Source organism: Cavia porcellus, unplaced genomic scaffold (assembly GCF_034190915.1).
Source record: "Cavia porcellus strain 051 isolate PalLab524CR breed Dunkin Hartley unplaced genomic scaffold, mCavPor4.1 scaffold_4, whole genome shotgun sequence".
Classification (NCBI taxonomy): Eukaryota; Metazoa; Chordata; class Mammalia; order Rodentia; family Caviidae; genus Cavia; species Cavia porcellus.
This window is the reverse complement of record NW_026947487.1, coordinates 69865033-69884982: the sequence shown is the minus strand read 5'-3', so window position 1 is coordinate 69884982 and position 19950 is coordinate 69865033. Positions and strand designations below refer to the sequence as shown.

General features: G+C 37.0%; 1 protein-coding gene and 1 pseudogene across 1 annotated transcript in view; one reads left to right on the top strand and one right to left on the bottom strand.

The window, feature by feature from the left end:
• Nucleotides 1–19950, bottom strand: part of LOC106027768 (thyroid hormone receptor-associated protein 3-like) — a 286224-nt pseudogene that overhangs the window by 229099 nt on the left and 37175 nt on the right.
• The window catches only part of LOC100717413 (broad substrate specificity ATP-binding cassette transporter ABCG2-like), a 73515-nt gene that overhangs the window by 22854 nt on the left and 30711 nt on the right, over nucleotides 1–19950 (top strand). Inside the window, exons 3-4 of the mRNA XM_013152686.3 lie at nucleotides 18908–18967; nucleotides 19534–19648. Coding sequence (XP_013008140.3) covers nucleotides 18908–18967; nucleotides 19534–19648 — 175 coding nt within the window. The remainder of the gene's footprint in view (nucleotides 1–18907; nucleotides 18968–19533; nucleotides 19649–19950) is intronic.

Genomic DNA, 19950 nt, shown 5'->3' with positions numbered 1-19950 from the left:
GGAGTATTAGGATTAAATCTTCTCTAAATGTCATGTAGAATTCAGCTGTGACTCCATCAGGATCTGGACTTTTCTTTGTTGGTAAGTTTTTAGTTATGTTTTCAATTTCATTAACTAATATTGTTATTTGAAATTTTTATGTCTTCTTGATTCATCTTTGGTAATTCATATATTTCTAGGAGTCTGTCCTTTTCTTCTGTGTTTTCCTGCTATGCAAGTAAAGATTTTCAAAGTAGGTATTGATGATCTCCAGAATTTTCACAGAATCTATAGTGATTTCACCCTTTTAATTACTCAGTGGATGAATTTGAGTTTTTCTTTTCTTATTACAGTTGACTAGGTGTTTACTAACTTTGCTTATTCTTTCAAAGAACCAACTCTTTTATTAATTCTTGGTTCTGTTTTCTTAGTCTCAACTGCATTAGCTTGTGCTATGATCTTTGTTATTTCCTCTCTTTTAGGGCTCTGTGCTGACTAGAGCTACTTTCTTAGACGACTGAAGTACAACATTAGGTTGTTTACTTGTGCTCATTCTGTTTTCCCGATGTGAGAATTCACCACTATAAATTTTCTTCTTAGGACTGCTTTCATTGTGTCCCATAGGTTATATCTTCATTTTCATTAAATTGTAGGTATTATTAATTATTTATTTCATCTGTGATCCTTTGACTGTTCAGGCAGTTGTTATTTAATTTCCATGTGTTTAAGGAGGTTTTGTGGTACCTTTTGACATTAATTTCTAATTTCATGATATTATGATCAGATAATATGCATGGGATATTTTCCTTGCCTTTGCATTTACTTAAGCATGTTCTATGGGCTAGTCTATGGTTTGTTTTAGAGAATATGTCATGTGCAGCTGAGAAGAATGTGTATTCTCGTGTTATTGGGTGTAGTGCACTGTAAATATCTACTAAGTCTATTTGCTCACAGGTTGATTCAGTTCTCTTTTCTTTGCTGCCTTTTGTCTAGTTCATCTCCCTTTTTGTAATAATAGGTTATTAAGGTCCCTAATTGCAATTGTGGTATTGCTTATTTGATTTTTCTTATCTATTAATATTTGACTTAAATAGTTGGGTGCTCCATATGTCATGCATATATATTTATGGTAATTATCACTTCCTCATGAATATTCCCGCTAATAAGATGCAGTGGCCTTTATCTTTTTTTTTTTTTTTGATCATTCTTGGTTTGAAGTTTGCCACAGATTATCTACTCCTTCCTTTTTTGCCACAGATTATCTACTTCCTTTTTTTGGTTTCTGTTGAGTGAGTCTAGTTTCCAATTGTTTGACTTTCAGTTTGAACTTCTTTTTTTGCTAAATGTGTTTCATGTATATAGCATATTGTTGAATCTTCTTTGCGATCCATTCTGCCAATCTGGTTATTTTTATTGGTGAATTGAGGCCATCTACATTAGAGGTTATAACTGGTATGCATTGGTTTATCTCTCTCATGTTATTTTTTTGCTATTGGTTCCCTGCTTCTCCATTCTGTTTAACTGCTTGCCCTGCCTGGTTGTTTCTTTTAGCTATGGTTCTTGGAATTGTGGTAATTCATATCTTTCTAGAATATCTTTGAGTTCCCTTTGTAGGGTTGGTTTGGTGGTCATGAATTTCTTCAGTTGTTTTTTGTCATGGAAGTATTTTATTTCTCCATTGATATTGAAATATAGTTTTGCAGGGTACATAAATCTGGGTTAAAAGTTGTTTTCTTTCAGCACTTGAAATACTTCATTCAACAGTCTTGATTTGAGAGTTTGAATGGAAAAGTTGGATGTGATTCTGATGGGCTTTTCAGGTGTTCTATTTAAACAAATAACAGTTATTAATATTTTGTTCTTGTGCTTAATTTCTGGGATCTTGATTATTATATGTCTGGATGTAGATTTATTTGCTTATGGCTGTTTGGATTTATATATGCTTCACTCATCTATACATCAGGTTCTTTTTCTGTGCTTGGGAAATTTTCTGATTTTATTTCTGCAAATAGTTTGTTATGTCATTTGTGTTGAGTTCTGCATTTCATTGACACGTCATTTTTTTGAGTTTCAAAATTGCTTTTCTTTCTCTTTTTCTTTTGTTAATTTTAAAGAGAACAAAGCAAAACAAAACAGAACAAAGCACATACGAACAGAACAATGCAAGCAACACAGGACTTCAAAACACAATAACAGTAAATCAACAATGGCTACCATAATGTCTCTTGTTTTCTTCAAAACAGTTGTCCATACGTTCACACACAGTGACTTCAAACAAGACAAATTAGAATAAAATATTTCAAAACAAAAGAATGAAATTATTACAGGCCTTCAAAACCAGACAATAGGAAAATCATAGTGCCAACCATAATGTCTCTTGCTCTCTTCAAAATAGCTGTCCATACCTTTACACACATTGAAATTAAATGAAGCAGACTAAAACAAAAACAAAGAACAAATCATGCTGGACTTCACCACAAGATGATAGGAAATCAGCAATGGCTACCAGAATGTCTCATTTTCTTCAAAGTAGCTGTTCATACCATCACACATAATAAAATCAATTCTTATAAACTCTTTAGGACAAGTTCTAGGCATGTATAAGCCTATATGTGTACATCTATTCTTTCTGTATTAGAAGGAAAAACAAAACAAAACAAAATACAACAAGAATAAGAAACAAAAGAGACAAATAAATAACAATAACAAAGAACCCAAAAGAATGACAATAGAGGCTTTCAAAACAACGTAATAGGAACATAATTATGGTTGTTGTTTTGCATACTTATCTTCAAAAGAGTTACTCAGGTTACCAGATATAAACGTTCAAAATTGATATAAACCTATAGATGTTAACTGTTTTGTTCTGAGAACTAATAGAATTAATAACACAATCATCTTAGTTATCTTAAGTGTGTATATACACATTTATATTTTTTTCTTTTTCCTTTCCTTTTTTTTCCTCCTTTTTCCTGAGTTATTTTTCCCCTTTGAGCAGTTTCTTACTCTTTATTTCTTTTTTACTCCCTCAGTTTTTTACACTAGGAGACAATATGGTATTTATGCATATATGTTTGATTTATTTCACTTATGAGTATGGTCTTAAGTTGCATCCATTTACCATAAAAGCCTCAATGTGATCCTTCTTTATAGCTGAGTAGTACTCCATTGCATAAAAGCACCACATCATTTTCATTCATCTCTTGGTTGATGGGCATTTGGGTTGTCTCCAAGACATAGCTATTACAAATTGTGTTGCTATAAACATGGGCACATATAAATCACTGTGTATGATGTTTTCTGTTCATCTGGGAATATTCCCAGAAGTGGAATAGCTGGTTCAAATGGGACTTCCATTTCAATTTCATTGAAGAGTTTGGGGAATATGGGAATTAAGTCTTCCTTGAATTTCTTGTAAAATTCTGCATCCATCAGGAATCCATCAGGACCTGAGGTTGGTAAGGTTAGAATTACATTTTCAAGCAGTTTTACATCTTCTTGATCCAGCTTTGGTAGTTCATATGTTTCTGGGAATCTTCCATTCCTTCTGTCTTATCAAACCTATGAGAATAAAGGTTTTCCAAGTACGTATTAATGATCTTTTGCATTGCCACATGGTCTGTAGTGAGTTTGCCCTTTTCATTTCTTACTGCTTGAATTTGATGATTTCCTTGCTTTTTGAAAATAGGGGCTTATCAATTTTGTTTACTCTTCCAAAAAACCAATTCTTTGATTCATTGATTCTTTGTCTTAGTTTCTTAGTCTCAATTGCATTAATTTCTCCTCTGATATTTATAATTTTCTTCCTTCTTTTGGTTTTGGACTTGACTTGCTCTTTTATTTCTAAATGTTCGAGGTGTAACATCAGGTTATTTGTTAGTATTCATTCTGTTTTCCTGATGTGGAAAGTCATCACAGTGAATTTCCCTCTGAGGACTGCTTTCATTGCGTCTCCCTGTTTCTTCTGTAAATAGTGTTTTGACATTATTTGTGTTACCACCTTCATTTTTGTTTATACCTGGCAATCTTATGTTATTTTTCTTTGATCATCTTGAAGCTATTAAATTGATATTTCCTATTTCTTGTTACTTGTAAAAGATCTTTCCTTTCTTATTCATTAGGTGCAATCTTGTCTTCAAGGTGTAACGTCTATCTTTTCTTTCATTGAAGTGGTTTTGTCAATTTTTGATGGAATTTTTGACTTCTATATATCTCTTTGAAACTATTTCATGCATTCTGTTTGTGTCTTATATTGCAAGTTTTCCATCTTTTTTCATTGTTCCTCTCATTTTTGAACTATGTATTCTTTAGATGTGTTCAGCATTTTTTCATTACATTTCTTTTATTACATTTACTTCTTCTTTTACCTGGGAGATTATTTCTGATCTGAGTTCTTTTATATCTTCCTGGAGTTGTTTCTTTACTTTAATTGCTATCATTTCAGTAGTTTCAGGTATACGGCTTACATTTTCTTCTATGTCCATGTCTCCTAAGCTTTGGCTGGAGGTTTGAGGTTGCACTTTGCTCTTTCATTTTGTTATTTTCCTATGTTCCCTTAGGGAAGCTGAAGGCAAGATCTCGGTTGTTTCTTGATAATATCTATCTCTACTGCAGGAAATTTCCCCCGTTAATTGGAATTCATTGGATGGGGCTTACCAGGTGGCTCCCAGCCATTTGGAATTGCTGAGCGGGGTCCTATCAATCTCCAAGTGATGTTCCAGGGCTTCTTTGTGGTATGGAAATTACTATGCCCACTTTGGGTTCTGAAGCAGACTGCAGGCAGCTGTGGGCCATCTGGAGTCGCAGGGAGGGCCCTTCTTGTGGGTTCTTCAATGAAGAAGACATTGAGAAAGGCCCTTCCAGTATCCAAGTGATGTTCAAAGGCTTCCCCCATGGGATAGAAATTGCTGCACACAATTTGGGCTTCCAAGGAAGAGCACACATGGCTGCAGGCCACTTGGGTTCACTGGGTGGGGCCCAAATAGGTATACAGATAAGTGAAGCATATCAAAACCTATTTAGCCATAACCCAAATAAATCTACACCTTGACAGATAATAATTAACATCCCAGAAATTCAACATAAGAACAAAGATGTTTGAGAGAAGTGACAGGCCTTTTTGGGCTAGTGACCCCTGAGTTTGGTAGTTGGGTGGGCCCCTACCAGGTTCTGCTTGACATACCCAGGCTGCATGGCTAAGTGGAGTTCACTGTGCAGGCCTTTATCTCATGCCAGTCAGTGCAAAAAGACTCTCCAGTGACTTGGGATTGCTGGGCAGGGCCCAAACAGGACCTGAGCCATTTGCCAAAGGTCCCCAGCTACTTGGAGATGCTGTGCAGGGCTCTGCCAGGTCCCAAGCAAGGTGCTGAGGCTGCACAGCTAGGAAGAATTCACTGTACAGGCTTTCAGCTCATGCCACTCAGTGCATGGAGGTTCCACAGCGCCTTGAGGTCATGGGGCATGGTCCAACCAGGACCTGAGGGACCTACCAGAATGTCTGTGGCTATTTGGGGATGTTGGATAGGGCTCTACCAGGTTCTGAGCAAGGTGTCGAAATGCCACAGCTAGATGATGTTTGCTGTGCAGGCCTGTGGCTCATGTCATTAAGGGCAGGTGATTCCCCAGCTACTTGGGGTTCCTGGGTGGTGACCAGCCAGGCCCTGAAGCACCTACTTGGATGTCCTCCACTGATTGGAGCACTGAGTGGGACCTTACCTGGTTCCCAGTGTGGTGCTGAGTTTGCACAACTGGGTGGGGTTCACTGTGCAGTCCTTTGGCTTGCACCACTGAGTATAAGTGAGTCCCCAGGTACTCAGTATCACTAGGCAGGGCCCAACCAGGCCCCGCAGAACCTACCCAAAGGTCCACAGTTGACTGGGGACACAGGGCAGGGTCGTAGCAGGTTCCAAGTGAGATGCCAAATTTGCATACCTGGATGGTGTTCGTTGTACAGGTCTTTGTTTAATGCTGCTGAGGGCAGTCAGTTACTCTGCTACTTGGGGTCCCTGGGTAGAGCCCAGTGGACACCTATCATATTTGTATTGTTTTGTTTGCATCATCATGACACTGTTGACTTGTTATTTAATTGGTTATTTTGAAGAGATATTTCATTTCATGATTACTAGGTATGATCCTGTCTTCAAGGTCTGAAACTATCTTCAGTTTTGTTCAAGTAGTTTACTATCTTTCAATTGATTTTTTTTAAATCTAAAACAAAACACCAGAAACTATACCTTTCTATGAGTCAGGAGCAGCTGTCATAGGAAATGAAAAGAGAGTGATGAAGCCACGCCACGCCTTTCTATGAACCAGGGGCAACTACTATGGGGAATAAGAGAATCAAGAAGCTAAATCATGCCTTACAAAGAGCCAACTGGTGTGTGGGCTGAGAGACAAGAAGAGCAACTTCCCCCACCACCCCTGTATGCAGTGGGCTGCTCCAGAGGAAGTGAGGCTGAGATGCAACAGAAATAAAATAAATAACTTAATGCTTTTATTGTTTGACTTTGCAGGCCTGAAGCTAGTATTCTGAGCATCTCTTGGAAGATAACAATATGTATAATAGCAACTGGGGGAGGAGTTCCTTTCATTTCCTTCTGTTTTGTTTGAAATCCATTGTTTTTTTCCATTTTGTTGTTTTGTTTTATTCCTGTATTTTGAAGATAACAATATATAATATAGCAACTATTGTTAAATCCCTATCATCTTATTTTGAAAACTTATATAGATATTGCTGTTCTTTGTTGTTTTTGTTGTCATTGTGCTTTTATTGTTGATTTTAAAATTTGTTTGCTTCTTGATTTTTCCTTTTTCTCTTTAAAATATAAATAGGATAACAAAAATGGAATAGAAAATTGTGATAGAAAATTTCAATTATTTTATTTTATTTTTTATTTAAAAAACAGATAAAAAGGGTGGAGGGACAATACACAATTTCAGAAAAATAAACAGTAAAAAATCACCAATCGATAAGTTGCATACCATTGTCTTAGAAATAGTTGCTCGAGTTACAAGATTAAAGCATACAAAGTGATAGACAAACAATGACACTGCAAACAGTTCTGCTCAATGATCCAATAAGAACTTAGTAATATGGTTATCAGTCCTACACACTTGTTTTCTATCTTAAAGCGGGTAAGATAAAACATAGCAAAACAGAACAAAACAGTTTATAAGAAAACAATTTAAAGAAACATAGATTTCAAAGCAAGTCCACTGGAGATCTTTACTCTCTGTGTTATTGTCTCTAGTTTTCTTCCAAATAATTGCCCCCATCTTCACACACATTGAATATTAATGGACATTATAGAACTAATCAGATCATTATAGGATGATGAAGGCTTTTCAGGTCTTCAAGACCTGATTTTGGGGAAGTCATTAATGTCTACCATAATGTTTCTCAGTCTCTTCGTAGTAACTGTCTTTTTCTTTACGTATGCTGAAATTGAACATAAGAGACTAGCGTAATATCACTCTGAACAGTGAATGATAGCTTTGCTAGATTTCATATCATAGCACTACAGAATTAGCACTGGGTTGCTTAGTGTCTCTTCTTCTTCAGAGCATCCGTTCATTACATCATGTATTATATAATCTGTTCCCATAAATAGTTTAGAAATTCTTCCCATGTGTGACTCTCTACATGTATATCTATCCTTTCTGTATTATAGGGAAAAACAGATCAAAACAAGACAACAAAATAAATTCCTAGAAAAACATGAAATGAAAAAGACATATAGGACCACAATATTAAGTCATCTACAGTAGTTACTGTGCTTTCTCTTGTTATTTTCAATAGAATTGTCCACATCATCAGATATAATATAACTGAACATAACACTATATAGCTATTTTATTAAAAACACAACTTTGAAGATATTGTAGGACTTGAAAGCAGGACTTAATAATCAAAACCAGAATGGATATCTTTTACATCTTGTCATTTTCAAAGTAGTTGTCTCTACTCCCAGACTTAATAATATCAAGGATACCATATTCAAATGAAATCAGTCAAGGCTAAACAGCAGTCTAGTGAACCAGCTTCAAATAAGATCAGTCATAGTAAGACAATGTAAGTAATACAGGGTTTCAGTTTAAGTTAATAGGAAATTAAGAATAGTTACCATGATATAACCTGCTATTTGGGGGTTTGCTGTCTGTGCCCAAAAATCTAATATGGGTAGACAGACCAGAACAAAATATAATCAAACTAAACAGAGTGATAAGACTAATGTGGCTTTTAAATCTTGATACACTACTAACAATGTCCTCTGCCTTCCTTTTGTAGACAATTGCTCCCATTTCCCTTTCTCAGGGTGCTTTGTATATTTTGGGTCCCACTAGCACTTTTAGTTTTTAGATTAGGGGGCCAACCTGTTATCTATCTGAGTGTTGCTAAACCTTTTTACTGCTGAGCTTGATCTTGAGCTGTACTCCTTTACTTACTAAAGTCACAAGGTTGTCCTTCCTTCTAGCTGTGTAGTTCTACACTGCCCAAAAGTGTCATAGCTTTCCAGTCTATCTGCAGCTGCTGGACAAATTGTCCCTATTTCTCTCTGGTTTCCTGTCATGTATAGCATTGTTTTCTCACTTACTTTTGTACTTTTTTTTTGGTATCAGGGATTGAACTCACGACCACGTGCTTACAAGTCAGGCACTTATGCTGCTGAGCTAAATCCCCAGCCTCTGTTTTCAATCTTTGACTCTCAGTTTATTAACCCTCTTTCAGGTTGAGTGTATCTCCTATTCAGAGCATCTCGATGGATCCTGCCACCTACTCTGCTCTGCCTGTTTTTTTTTTTTTTTTTTGTTAGTGTAGTAGGGCTATCTATATTAAAGATTATAGCTTACCATCTCTGCCTCATTTCTGCTACTTTATTCTTCTATCATTATTTGTCCACTTTACTCCTTCATTCCACTCTCTGCTCCATTCACTGAGGCCTCTCTGTCACTGTTGCTGGAACCCTGGCATTTTTTCCTCTCTCTCTCTGGAATGTCCTTCAGTATTTTTTGTAGGGTTGAGTTGGTGGTCATGAACTCCCACAGTTTCTCCTTGTCTTGGAAATATCTTATTTCTCCATTAATTGTGAGAGAGAGTTTTTCTGGGTACATCAGTCTTGGTTGGAGGTTATTTTATTTCAGGGCTTGGACTATTTCTCCCCAGGCTCTTCTTGATTTGAGAGTTTGTGTTGACAAGTCTGTCATTATTTTGATAATTTTTCCATTGTAGGTAATCTGCTTCTTTTCTCTGGCTGCTTTTAATATTCTGTTTTTGTGGCGGATTTCTGGAATCTTGATTATATTATATGTCTGGGTATAGATCTGTTTTAGTTGAAGGTGGCTGGAGTTCTGTATGCCTCTTTTATCTGGATATCATTTCTTTTTCCTATGCTTAGGAAGTTTTCCTTAATTATATCTGTGAATATTCTTTGTAGTTCATTTGTAGTTACTCTTGCTTCTTTGTTCACATTTTTTATTTTTAAGTTATAAATCCTCTTGTTGTCTTCCAGTCTTTGCACTGTTTCTTTCTGGTTCCTTGTTATTTTTTGGAGATCTTTTCTTTCATGTTTACACACCATAAATCTCTCTTCAAGTTTCAAAATGCTAACTTTAGTTTCTGTCAAGGCATTTTGCCCACTTTCAATGGAGTTTTTAGTTTCCTTGGTAGTGTCTTTGGATCTGTTTCATGTATTCTAGATTTTTTTTATATTCTTCATGAAAAGTTTCTCTTTCTTTTCTGAGTTCCTCCATTCTTCTACCTATGTTCTCTTGGGAGGAGCTTATCATTTCTTTAATTAATCTTTTTATATCTTGCCTCACTTGGATCAGAAGTACAGTTTTAAATTCGTCTATGAGGTCATGAAGGTATTTCTTTATGTCCGCTCAATCTGTATCTAATATTGCATGATTCACTGTTTTTCTTCTGTATTTATCTCTCCTGGGCTTATTTTTCAAGGGTCAGTGGCTAGAGGGTTTTTATTATTTCTATCTCTTGTCGTGCTTCTGGTTTCTTTCAAACACATGTGTCGGGGGGTCTGTGGCCCTCTCCGTATTGCTTAGGGTCTTTCCGAAGCATGATGACTGGGGTTTTGCTGCCCTCCCCAAATTGCTGTTACCTGAGATATCTTAAACTCCCTCCCAGGGGCTTGGGATGGTGCTGGGACACTCACCCCAGGCTGCCCAGTCTAGAGTTCAGAGCGCAGGCAGGCAGGCCCAATTCCCTGAAGCTGGTCAATCATGGCAGGAAATTGGAAAGTTCTGGTTCTATATTTTTGATTATTGTCTGAAGAGGTGCTTTTAGAAGCAGCTTCCCAGGGCTCTATTTGCAGTAGCAGTTCTGTGGGGCTCTGCTCGCATGGGCCTGGTGGCAGTGAAGATACACTCACCCACCTGGGGACCTTGGGGTGCTCCAGCAGCAGGGGCTTGCACAGCACCAGCACCATGGGCTTGGGTCCTTGCGTGAGTGGCAAGTGCCAAGGTGGGATGTGTCCCAGCAGGTCTAATTCTGTGCCTGTGATGCCACAACACACCTTTCTTCTCGCTGCATCCAGGACAGGGCCTGGATCCCAGCAGTTGGCAGATGCGGGGGTGGTGGAGGTGGCAGACATGGCTCCATGGGGCTCTGGTCGCACAGGCCTGGTGGTGGCAAAGACACACTCACCCCCCTGGGGAATTCAGGGGTGCTCTGGTGGTGGGGGCCTACTCAGCACCAGTGCCACGGGCACGGGTCCTCATGCGAGTGACAAGTGTGAAGGTGGGGGATGCATCTCAGCAGGGTGGTCCCAAACCTGTGGGTCCATAACCCACCCTCTTCCTCATGCCCTCCTGGACACTGCCCAGATCCGGGGAGGAGGCGGTGGTCGCAGGGACAGGGGCAGCCAGTGGGCATTGAGTCATTTCACTCCCCCAGCTTCTATTGGGCCCCTAGTGACAGAGTTGGAGGTGGTGGCTGGTGGTGGTGGCACAGGGGTGGCCTGTCTCACAAGTGGCCCAGAGGTGCTCAGGGCTGTAGTGGTGATGACAGGCAGGAGCGTATGTTTGATTCATTTTTCTCACCTTAGTTTTCTCTTGGGATGAGAGAATTTCTCTCCCTCTGTTTCAGGCTCCCCATGTTGTATTATGTTGAGTTCTAAGTTGACTATCTTATGGAGCCACTGTAGCCCTCTCTTATCTATCCACCATCTTAGCTCCACCCAGATACAAAATTTCAAAACTAAGTAATAGGAAGTTAATACTGGTTACCATACTGCATATTGTTTTCTTCAAAGCAGTTTTTCAGATTACAAGATTTAAGCATAAAAAATGATCAAATAATCAAACATGAAAACACAAACTATTCTTTTTGATCAATTAACAAAAAGTAGTACACTGATCATTTTTTTACCTTTCTTTTGTGTATTTTGGTTTTTCTTTACTTTTGAAAAGAAAAACCACTTCGTTTCCCTTTCATTGTCACAATATCTATGGTACATTTTGGTCTTATTTGCCGTTTTAGTTTCTTTACACTAGGGTGACACTACATTTTCCCTCAATGGAATTTTTGATTTCTTGGCTCTCTTTGAATCTGTTTAATGCCATCTATGTTTTGCTTATGTTGCCGGGTAAAAGTTTCCATAATTTTCCTGTGCTCCTGTATTTCATTTTATCTGTGTCTTCTCTAGATACACTAAGCAATTCCTTCATTATGGTTGTCAGATCTTTTTTTTTTTTTTTTACCTAAGAGATTGTTTCTGATCTGATTACCTCTATAGCCTCATGAATTTGTTCCTTTACCCCACTTACTATCATTTTAGGAATTTCATGTGAATGTCTTCCAGTGTCTTACATGTCAAACTCTCCTGTACTTGTTCTGAATGGGCTGGTGTTTGAGACTGCGTTTTGCTTTTTCATCTTGTCATTTTCACCTCTTGGTTCATATTTTAGTCTTTTTAATCTCAGTAGTCTCTCCTGTCCATCATGTGTGTCTTAATGAGGGCCTTATTGTGTGGCTGGCATTCACTCAGTCACAGGGTCTCACTGTGTAGGGAGGAACCAGTCACCTGAGTTCCTACTGTGGGGCCAGTTGGGTGAGTCTTCAATTCCTCCCAGGCAGACTAGCCCAGGAGAACTGATGTGAATCAATCCATGACTTATTGTCGCTGCTGCTTCAGACTTTTCCAGGATGCTAGATACACCTGTACATGATATGAACCCCAATTGGAGCTCTATTCTGTCACTGAGGGTCTTTCAGATCATAGAGACCTCTGGGTTGAGGGAGAGGTCACCAGTACTCTCCCAAGCCCTTAGAGGTCCTCTGGGTGGAAGGAGGAGTCTAGAATTTTCCTTTATGGATTTGTATATCTGGGGTTTTTTGTTATAAGCACACTCCTAGATGAGTGTCTTACATGTGCATAGGAAATACTCATTAACTATTTTTGAGTAAACGGAGGTGGAAGTCACGTCTGCTCCAGAGTGAAACTCTCAAATTTGTGATGGTTCAGTATAGTTTTCTGTAATGCTAAACCTTATTGTGTAAAGAAGGCAAATTCAGGAACCTTTTAAATTCTTTGACTTAACACATTCACACTCAGCTGCCATTTGAATCAGTCTGTCGTGCTTTTTATGGTGCCAAAGTGTTAAAATTCTCAGCTTCAAGATATATCTGCTGACACAAACCTGTCCAGCACTGGCAGCCATGAAGCACTGCACTAACACTGATGAGAAACAATACAGAGTGAAACATAAATTTAAGACTTATTTATTCACACAATGAGCAGTAAACCATATCTTCCAAAAGAATTCAGATGTCCAGATATCCTTACCTAAAACAAAAGAGGATTTGAAACTGAAGTAAATTGACGTTACAATTTTATCTTTTATTTATTTTTTTTTAATTTTTATTTAAGGAGAAAAGAAAAGAAAGAAAAAAAAACAGTGAAGGGGTACAAGTTATACAGATTTACAGAATAGAAAAATGCGCAGTAGGAAATCACTAGTTAATGGATTACATATTGCCATCTTAGAAATAATTGTTCAAGTCACAAAATTAAAGCTTGTAGAGTGGACATTCCACCAATGATACTGCAAACAGTTCTGTTCAATGATCCAATAAAACTCTGTGATATCATTTTCTATCTTATACTTTTAAATATACATGCAGTTATATAGTTTAGAGCACTTTCTTTTCCTCTCTTTTGTACAGTGACAATTTTATCTTTTAGATGTAACTTTAGCTATAGTGCTTATGTTCTTATAAGTACAACAAAGATCGGATGACATGAAAACACCTTCTTAGGATGCATACACATTCCAACCCAGTACCCTCTTCCTATATAAAAACTCCTATCTCCCAATCTGAATGTCATTCAGCTCTTAGAAACTTGCCGGATGTCAACCTTGACAGTGTACTCTGATCTGAATAACCCTGTCTTTTCTGTATTTTGTGACTTGAACTATTGTACTGCCCTCACCTGGCAGAGTATTATTCTTTTGATAAGTACTTTTCTCAGCCAAAGATGTTAGTGGTATGTAAGGAATATTTTTTCATCAGAAGTTAGTACCTTTCTGTATGTAACTCATTTAACTCAGTATCACCTGACTCCTTTCTGTTTCTTTTATCTCTATGTCCTACTCTCAACTGCAAAAGGTCTACATTTATATTCTCTATTCTCTATGCTTTACTATTTAAATTATTTATTCTTGAGTTTCTATAGTAAGAGAAACCACGTGCTGTCTAACAATTTATGCCTGGTTAATTTGACTTAGTATTATGGGCTCAAATTTCACCCATTTTCCTGCAATTACTCAAATTTATCTTTACTAATGGTTGAGGATTACTGTATTGCGTATATATTTTTCTTACTCCATTCGTCTATTGATGGGTATATACATTGCTCCCAAGATTCCATGTTATGTGTTGTGCTGCTACAAGGATGGATATCCTTAGGTTATGCTAATGTGAGGTCTTTAACCTTTGGGGGAAGTATCTATGAGGGAATTAACTGGATCAAATGGGATTACAAATTTTAGTGCTTTGAGGAATTGCCATACTGATTCCAGTAATTATAACTGTTTCCTCTCCCAGAAACTATTTAGAAGGTTTGCTATTTTTCCTCACAGTCTTAATAGGATTTGTTAACTTTTTTTTTTTTTTTGAGTTTTAGATGGTATTGACTTTTTGTGGAGTGAGATGAAATATCAGTGTTATTTACATATGTATTTCTGTGGTGGTAAAAATGAACATTTTCTTATGTTCTTAGTGACCATTTACTTTTGCTTCTGTGAGGTGTCTATTTCCATTTCCCCTTTTTATTGGTTTTTTTGTTTTGTTTTGTTTTGTTTTAGAGGGTAATAGGTCTTTGGTTTTTTATACATTCTAGATAACAGATACCTGTCCAAGAAGCAGCTGCAAAGGTTTTGCCCATTCTTTAGGCTGTACCTTTATTCTGTGGGTTTTTTCTTTGCTGTACAGAAGCTTTTTAAATTGAAACAATCCAATTTGTTATTTTATGTTATATCTCGTACAACTGGGGTTCTGTTCAGAGAGTCATTGCTTATGTTTTTGTCTTCACAAGCTTTACTTACTTTATCTTTTTGTAGGTTTTTCAGTTTTATTTAGGTCTTTGGTACATTTCAATTTTCTTTTACTGCATGATGAAGGTACAGGCTTCTTTTACAATTCATCTGTGAATATGCCTGGATCTGGACTTTGCTTTGTCAGCAAGTATTTAGTTATTAACTGATACTGGTTTATTTAGAATTTTTATGTCTAATGAAGCCAGCTTTGATAATTCACACATTTCTAGAAACCTACCCATTACTTGTGTGTTTTTCATAACATGAGAATAAACATTTTCAGTGTTGGCACTGATGATCTAAATTTTCACAGGATCTGCGGATGTATCCCTTTCCTTTCCAATTGCAAGAATTTGAGTTTTTCCTTTGCTTTTTTTTTTTTTTTTTTTTTGGATAAAGTTAGCTAGGGCTTATTAATTTTATTTTTTCTTTAAAGGAATCAATTATTCAGTTGATACTTTGTGTTGTTTTCTTAGTCTCAATTGTGTTAATCTCTGCTCTGATCTTTATAATATACTCTCTTCATTGGGCTTTAGGCTTGACTTGGTCTTCCTTTTAGAAGCCTGAGGTGCAGCATTAGGTTAATTACGTGAGTTTATTTCATTTTCTTGATATGATAATTGCATGCTATAAATTTCCCTCTGAGAACTGCCTTCATTGCATCCCACAGGTTTCTGTATTTTAGATTTGGATTTTTGATATATGTGCTCCTGAAGCGAGCACAATATTTGTATTTTTGTTTGATTGTAAATCTTGCTTAAATTCTTTTTAAATTTCATCTGTGTCCCTTTGGGTGTTTAGGAGGATATTATTTAATTTCCATGTGTTTATGTAACTTTCAGTTTTTTTCTCATTAATTTCCCATCCCATTGTAGTACGGTCAGAAAATATACATTGGATAACTGCAGTTCCATTGCATTTACTTAAGCATGGTCTACTGGCTAGTATCTGACCACTATATTTTAAATAATGTTCTATATGTAGCTGATAAGAATGTGTGTTTTGATGTTATTGGATGGAATACTCTGTACATGTCTACTACATCATTTGTTCACAAGGTCGGTTCAATTTTGTTATTTTTTTGCTGATTTCTTCTCTATTTGTTCTATTTCTTTGTGACACTCTTCCTGTGTTATAATTGTGCTATTGCTTAATTTTTCATGTCTATTAACATTTGTCTTACATAGTTGGGTGCTCCAATATTTGATGTATATATATTTATGATTGTTATCTCTTCCTCTTGAATTATTCCCTCAATAGGTATGTAGTGATCTTTATGTCTTTTGATCATTTTTGGTTTGAAGCTCACATTGTCTTCAAACAGAGCAGGTACCCCTGCTTTTGTTTTTTTGGTTCCTGTCACATGGAGTATTGCTTTCCATTCTTTGACATTCAGTCTATGAGTTAAATGTATTTACTGTACACAGCATATTCTTGGATTTGGTTTCTTGATCCACTCTGCCAGTCTGTTTATTTTGATTCTTGAATTGAGGCTATTTACATTAATTATATAACTGATGTGTATTGGCATGTCTTTTTCATGTTATTTTCTTGCTTTGGTTCCCTAGTTTCCTCCACTGTTTAATTGGTTGTCCTGTTTCATGGTTTCTTTCTATTGCTGTTCTTGGAATTGTAGTCATTTTTGTCTTTTTCTAAAACATCTTTGCATACCCTTTGTAGTTTTGGTTTGGTGGTCATACATTTCTTTAATTGTCCTTTGTCATGGAAGTGTATTATTTCTCCACTAATTTTGAAAGACAACTTTTCAGGATACATCAATCTGGGTTGGAAGTTGTTTTCTTTCATGGTTTGAGCTAAATCCCCAGCCCTTTTCTTTGCTTCTTTGTCTTGTCATTTTCCTGGATTCCTCTTTATGGGTGTGTTGCTGCATTCTGAGTGCTTTATGTTGTGGCTGCTCATCCCCTGGTTTAGGGGAATGGGCTAGGCACTCAAGTTCCTCTGAGTCAAGGCTCCCCCAATGGCCAAGAGGCAATGGGTGAGGCTTCTCCCCTCTTATTGCTCGCTGGGGCTCCCCTGATGGTGGTGGGGTGGTATGTGGGCACCATTGTTCACCCAATGGTGGTGGGCCAGGGGGAGGCCTTCTTCATTTCTGCTTGGTTCACTGAGACTTTTGCAAATCTGATGGGGCATTGGGCACCTTTTTTTTTTATATGGGCATTCAAAGCTATAAACTTTCCTTTTAGGACTGCTTTCATTGTGTCCTACATATTTTTGTATTTTGTAGTGGCAATGTCATTTGATTATAGGATCTGTTTAATTTTCTCTATTTCTTCTGTGGATTGTAGAATTTTCAAGACTATAGTTTTTACATAATTTGTATGGTTTCTTTTGCCACTGATATCTAGTTTCATACTCTGTGATCTGACAGTGTACAAGGCTTATTCTGATTCTTTTATATTCAAAGAAAGAGAAGAAGGGGCTGGGGATTTAGCTCAGCGGCATAAGCGCCTGCCTTGTAAACAGGCAGTCGTGAGTTCGGTCCCTGGTACCGATAAAAAGGAAAAAAGACAAAAAAAAAAAAAAAAGAAAGAAAGAAAGAAAAGATTGTTTGGTACTTGTTTCCCTGACAGGACTTGATTGCTGTCTGTTTTCATTTGAGGAGCTCAGGTTCTTTTTGTCAGTAGGGATGGTATGTTTCAGGGGAGCTCTGGTTTCACTTTGGTCTTGAGCATTGTTTCCTGGCTCCAGTGCAGGTCCCTTGGTCTTCTGGCACACATCCCTCTGCCTTTTGGTGCACATTTTCAGTCTTTCATGCAGATTTGTTAGTATTCTCTGCAGGACTCTTTGGCTTGACTCCTGTGGGACATTATCACAGGACTTAGGCTGTTGACTGGAGTTTTTCTATCTCTGGTGCATAGATCTTTTGCATTCCTCTACATTCAACTCAATCAGCAAATATCATAAGAAAATCATACACATTTATGTGTCCTGCTTTAAATCTGCTCCCTTGCAAACCTCTGACAGTATATAGTCTTGAATTGCTGAAGGTGTTCTTTTTCATGGAAGATAGACTCTATGATTTTAGTAAACAGTTATACCATTTTGTCATGAACAATGCAAAGAAGGAAGATAAAGATATCTATCTATCTATCTATCTATCTATCTATCTAATCTATCTATGTCTATTACATGGATTGGAAATCACAGAATTCAAAGGGAAACAGAGAAGTGGTGCCTTTTCCCCCTTTTTTGCAGCAGTCTTCCTCATTGCTTTTGGACATTGGTCTCCACTTCAGCCTTAGTCTGTGATAGAGCACAGACTCCTGGGGTTTTCAATGCACAGTCTTTGGCTGCTGATTGAGGCTCACACAAGTGACTCTACTGTGAGTGTACAGGCTTACAAGTGTGGGTACTCTGGATCTCCTGCATCACAAGCACACAGAGGGCCATGTTGGAATTTCCCAACTCTGATCCTGCAGATGGCCCTTGTGACTCTTCTACTTCTGATCTTGTAAATCAACATAATAAATGTGATGTAAATTATGTATGTTTTATATAGATTTTGTTTATTTAAAGAACTCTAATTAGTATAGCTACCAAAAGTATTATTGGCTTTGAGAAAACAAACAGTGTTGTTCTCTTCACAAATTTAATTTATTCCAAATTCTGCTCTTGAATAGAATTGATAGTGAATGGAATCCAATTTTCCCATAAGATTCAATAAAAAAGGTTAATCTGTTCTGGACCATATACATTTTTTAGTTAAAAAAAGAAACAATGTAAAGTAAAATATGAAGAGAGAAAACGCTACTCTTGCTTATCTCATAACTGGTCTGCCCATTCTTGTCATCTTCATTATTGCTCATCACCTTATGTTTACCATGATTCTTTCTTGGCACTTTCTTTGGAAATGTGCTGGATTGAATAATGCCATATGATTGTTTATTACTAAAATGTGCATGCATGCACACACACACACACACACACTTTTTACAGCAGGTATACACAGGTCTGTATGGCCACCATCTACACTGAAGTAAGTCACAAACATGTGTCAGAGCAGAGAAGCTATCTGCATTTATGTTTGTGTGGACAAGATAGCCATGATGCCATTTGTCACCCGGTGAAAAATTTGTGAAAGGAAGCAAAATTTTGCCAAATCTGAAGCAACTGTTTACAAACAAAAGCATTGGTGAACCAAGGTACTACTCTGAAAAGAAATGAAAGAGACTGGAGCCATTTTTACAGGTTGTGACTCAAAAATACTTTGCATTCTAATTTTCTATTAATAAGTTTGTATGTTGCTGCTTGCTTTCTGTGTATAATTTCATCAGTTTGTATTCAGTTAGTACTCTAAAATAGTAGGATTTTGTTTTATATAGAACAGTAAGTCAGTATGTTTTCATTCTTACAGTGGGATCATGAGACCTGGCCTCAATGCCATTCTGGGACCAACAGGTTCGGGCAAATCTTTGTGAGTATAACAGAAAATATGGGTCAGCCTTGTTTATACAGTTTATATAGTTTATACAGTTACCTTTATTTTAACAGGGATTGGTTCAGTATTTGTCATGCTTGTCTAGCCCTAGGTATTATATATAATGTTCTATTAGACAAGCTTGTGAAAGACTGCAAAATCTTATTGGTCATGTTTACTACTAGGACACTATAAAGTAATGGGTTTTCAGCAGCCAATATTACGAACCAATGGAGTGTGAAATAACTGAATAATATTTGAAATGGGAAGATACATTAGACGTTTTATGTACTGTCAAGAGGCTTACATAAAACAGTGCAGTGGCTGGGTTGAAATTTCCAACTTCTCAAACAAGGAGGATAACTGGTGGGAGGTCTGTGCCAGATAAACCAATGATAATGTATTTTTATTTTGGGAAGCTCTCATGTAGCATAAAATAAATGTACTTATTTAGTGAATGTGGAATTTCTTGACTAGTTGTTTTTCTGACTTGAACAGAAATGTGAGAGATGTGACCTGTGTTTTAGTGTTAGAAACCTCAAACATGTATTATTATTTTACAGGTTGTTAGGTATCTTAGCTGCAAGAAAAAATCCAGAAAAATTCTCTGGAGATGTTGGGATAAATGGAGAACCCTATCCTGCCAATTTCAGATGTTGTTCAGGTTATGTGGCACAAGTAAGTATTACTGAGTTTGCATTTTAGATTTTTGTCACTTTTATAAGGGAAAGTGCCTTGGCATCTCTCTTCCAGATTATAAAGCATATAGAATAAAGTTCCTTTACATCATGTTTTAATAATTGTCCATTAGAATTATTGTGGTAGTAAATGAAAATGCAGAGTGGATATGGACTATGATTTTTGTAGGACAATGGCATCAGTTGTAGATTGTGTATGCAGTCCAACAGGGTCTATTGTTGTGTTTTTCTCTCTTTCCCTCTTCTCCGAAGCTGTCTTTAACAAATCATTGTAGAGAAAAG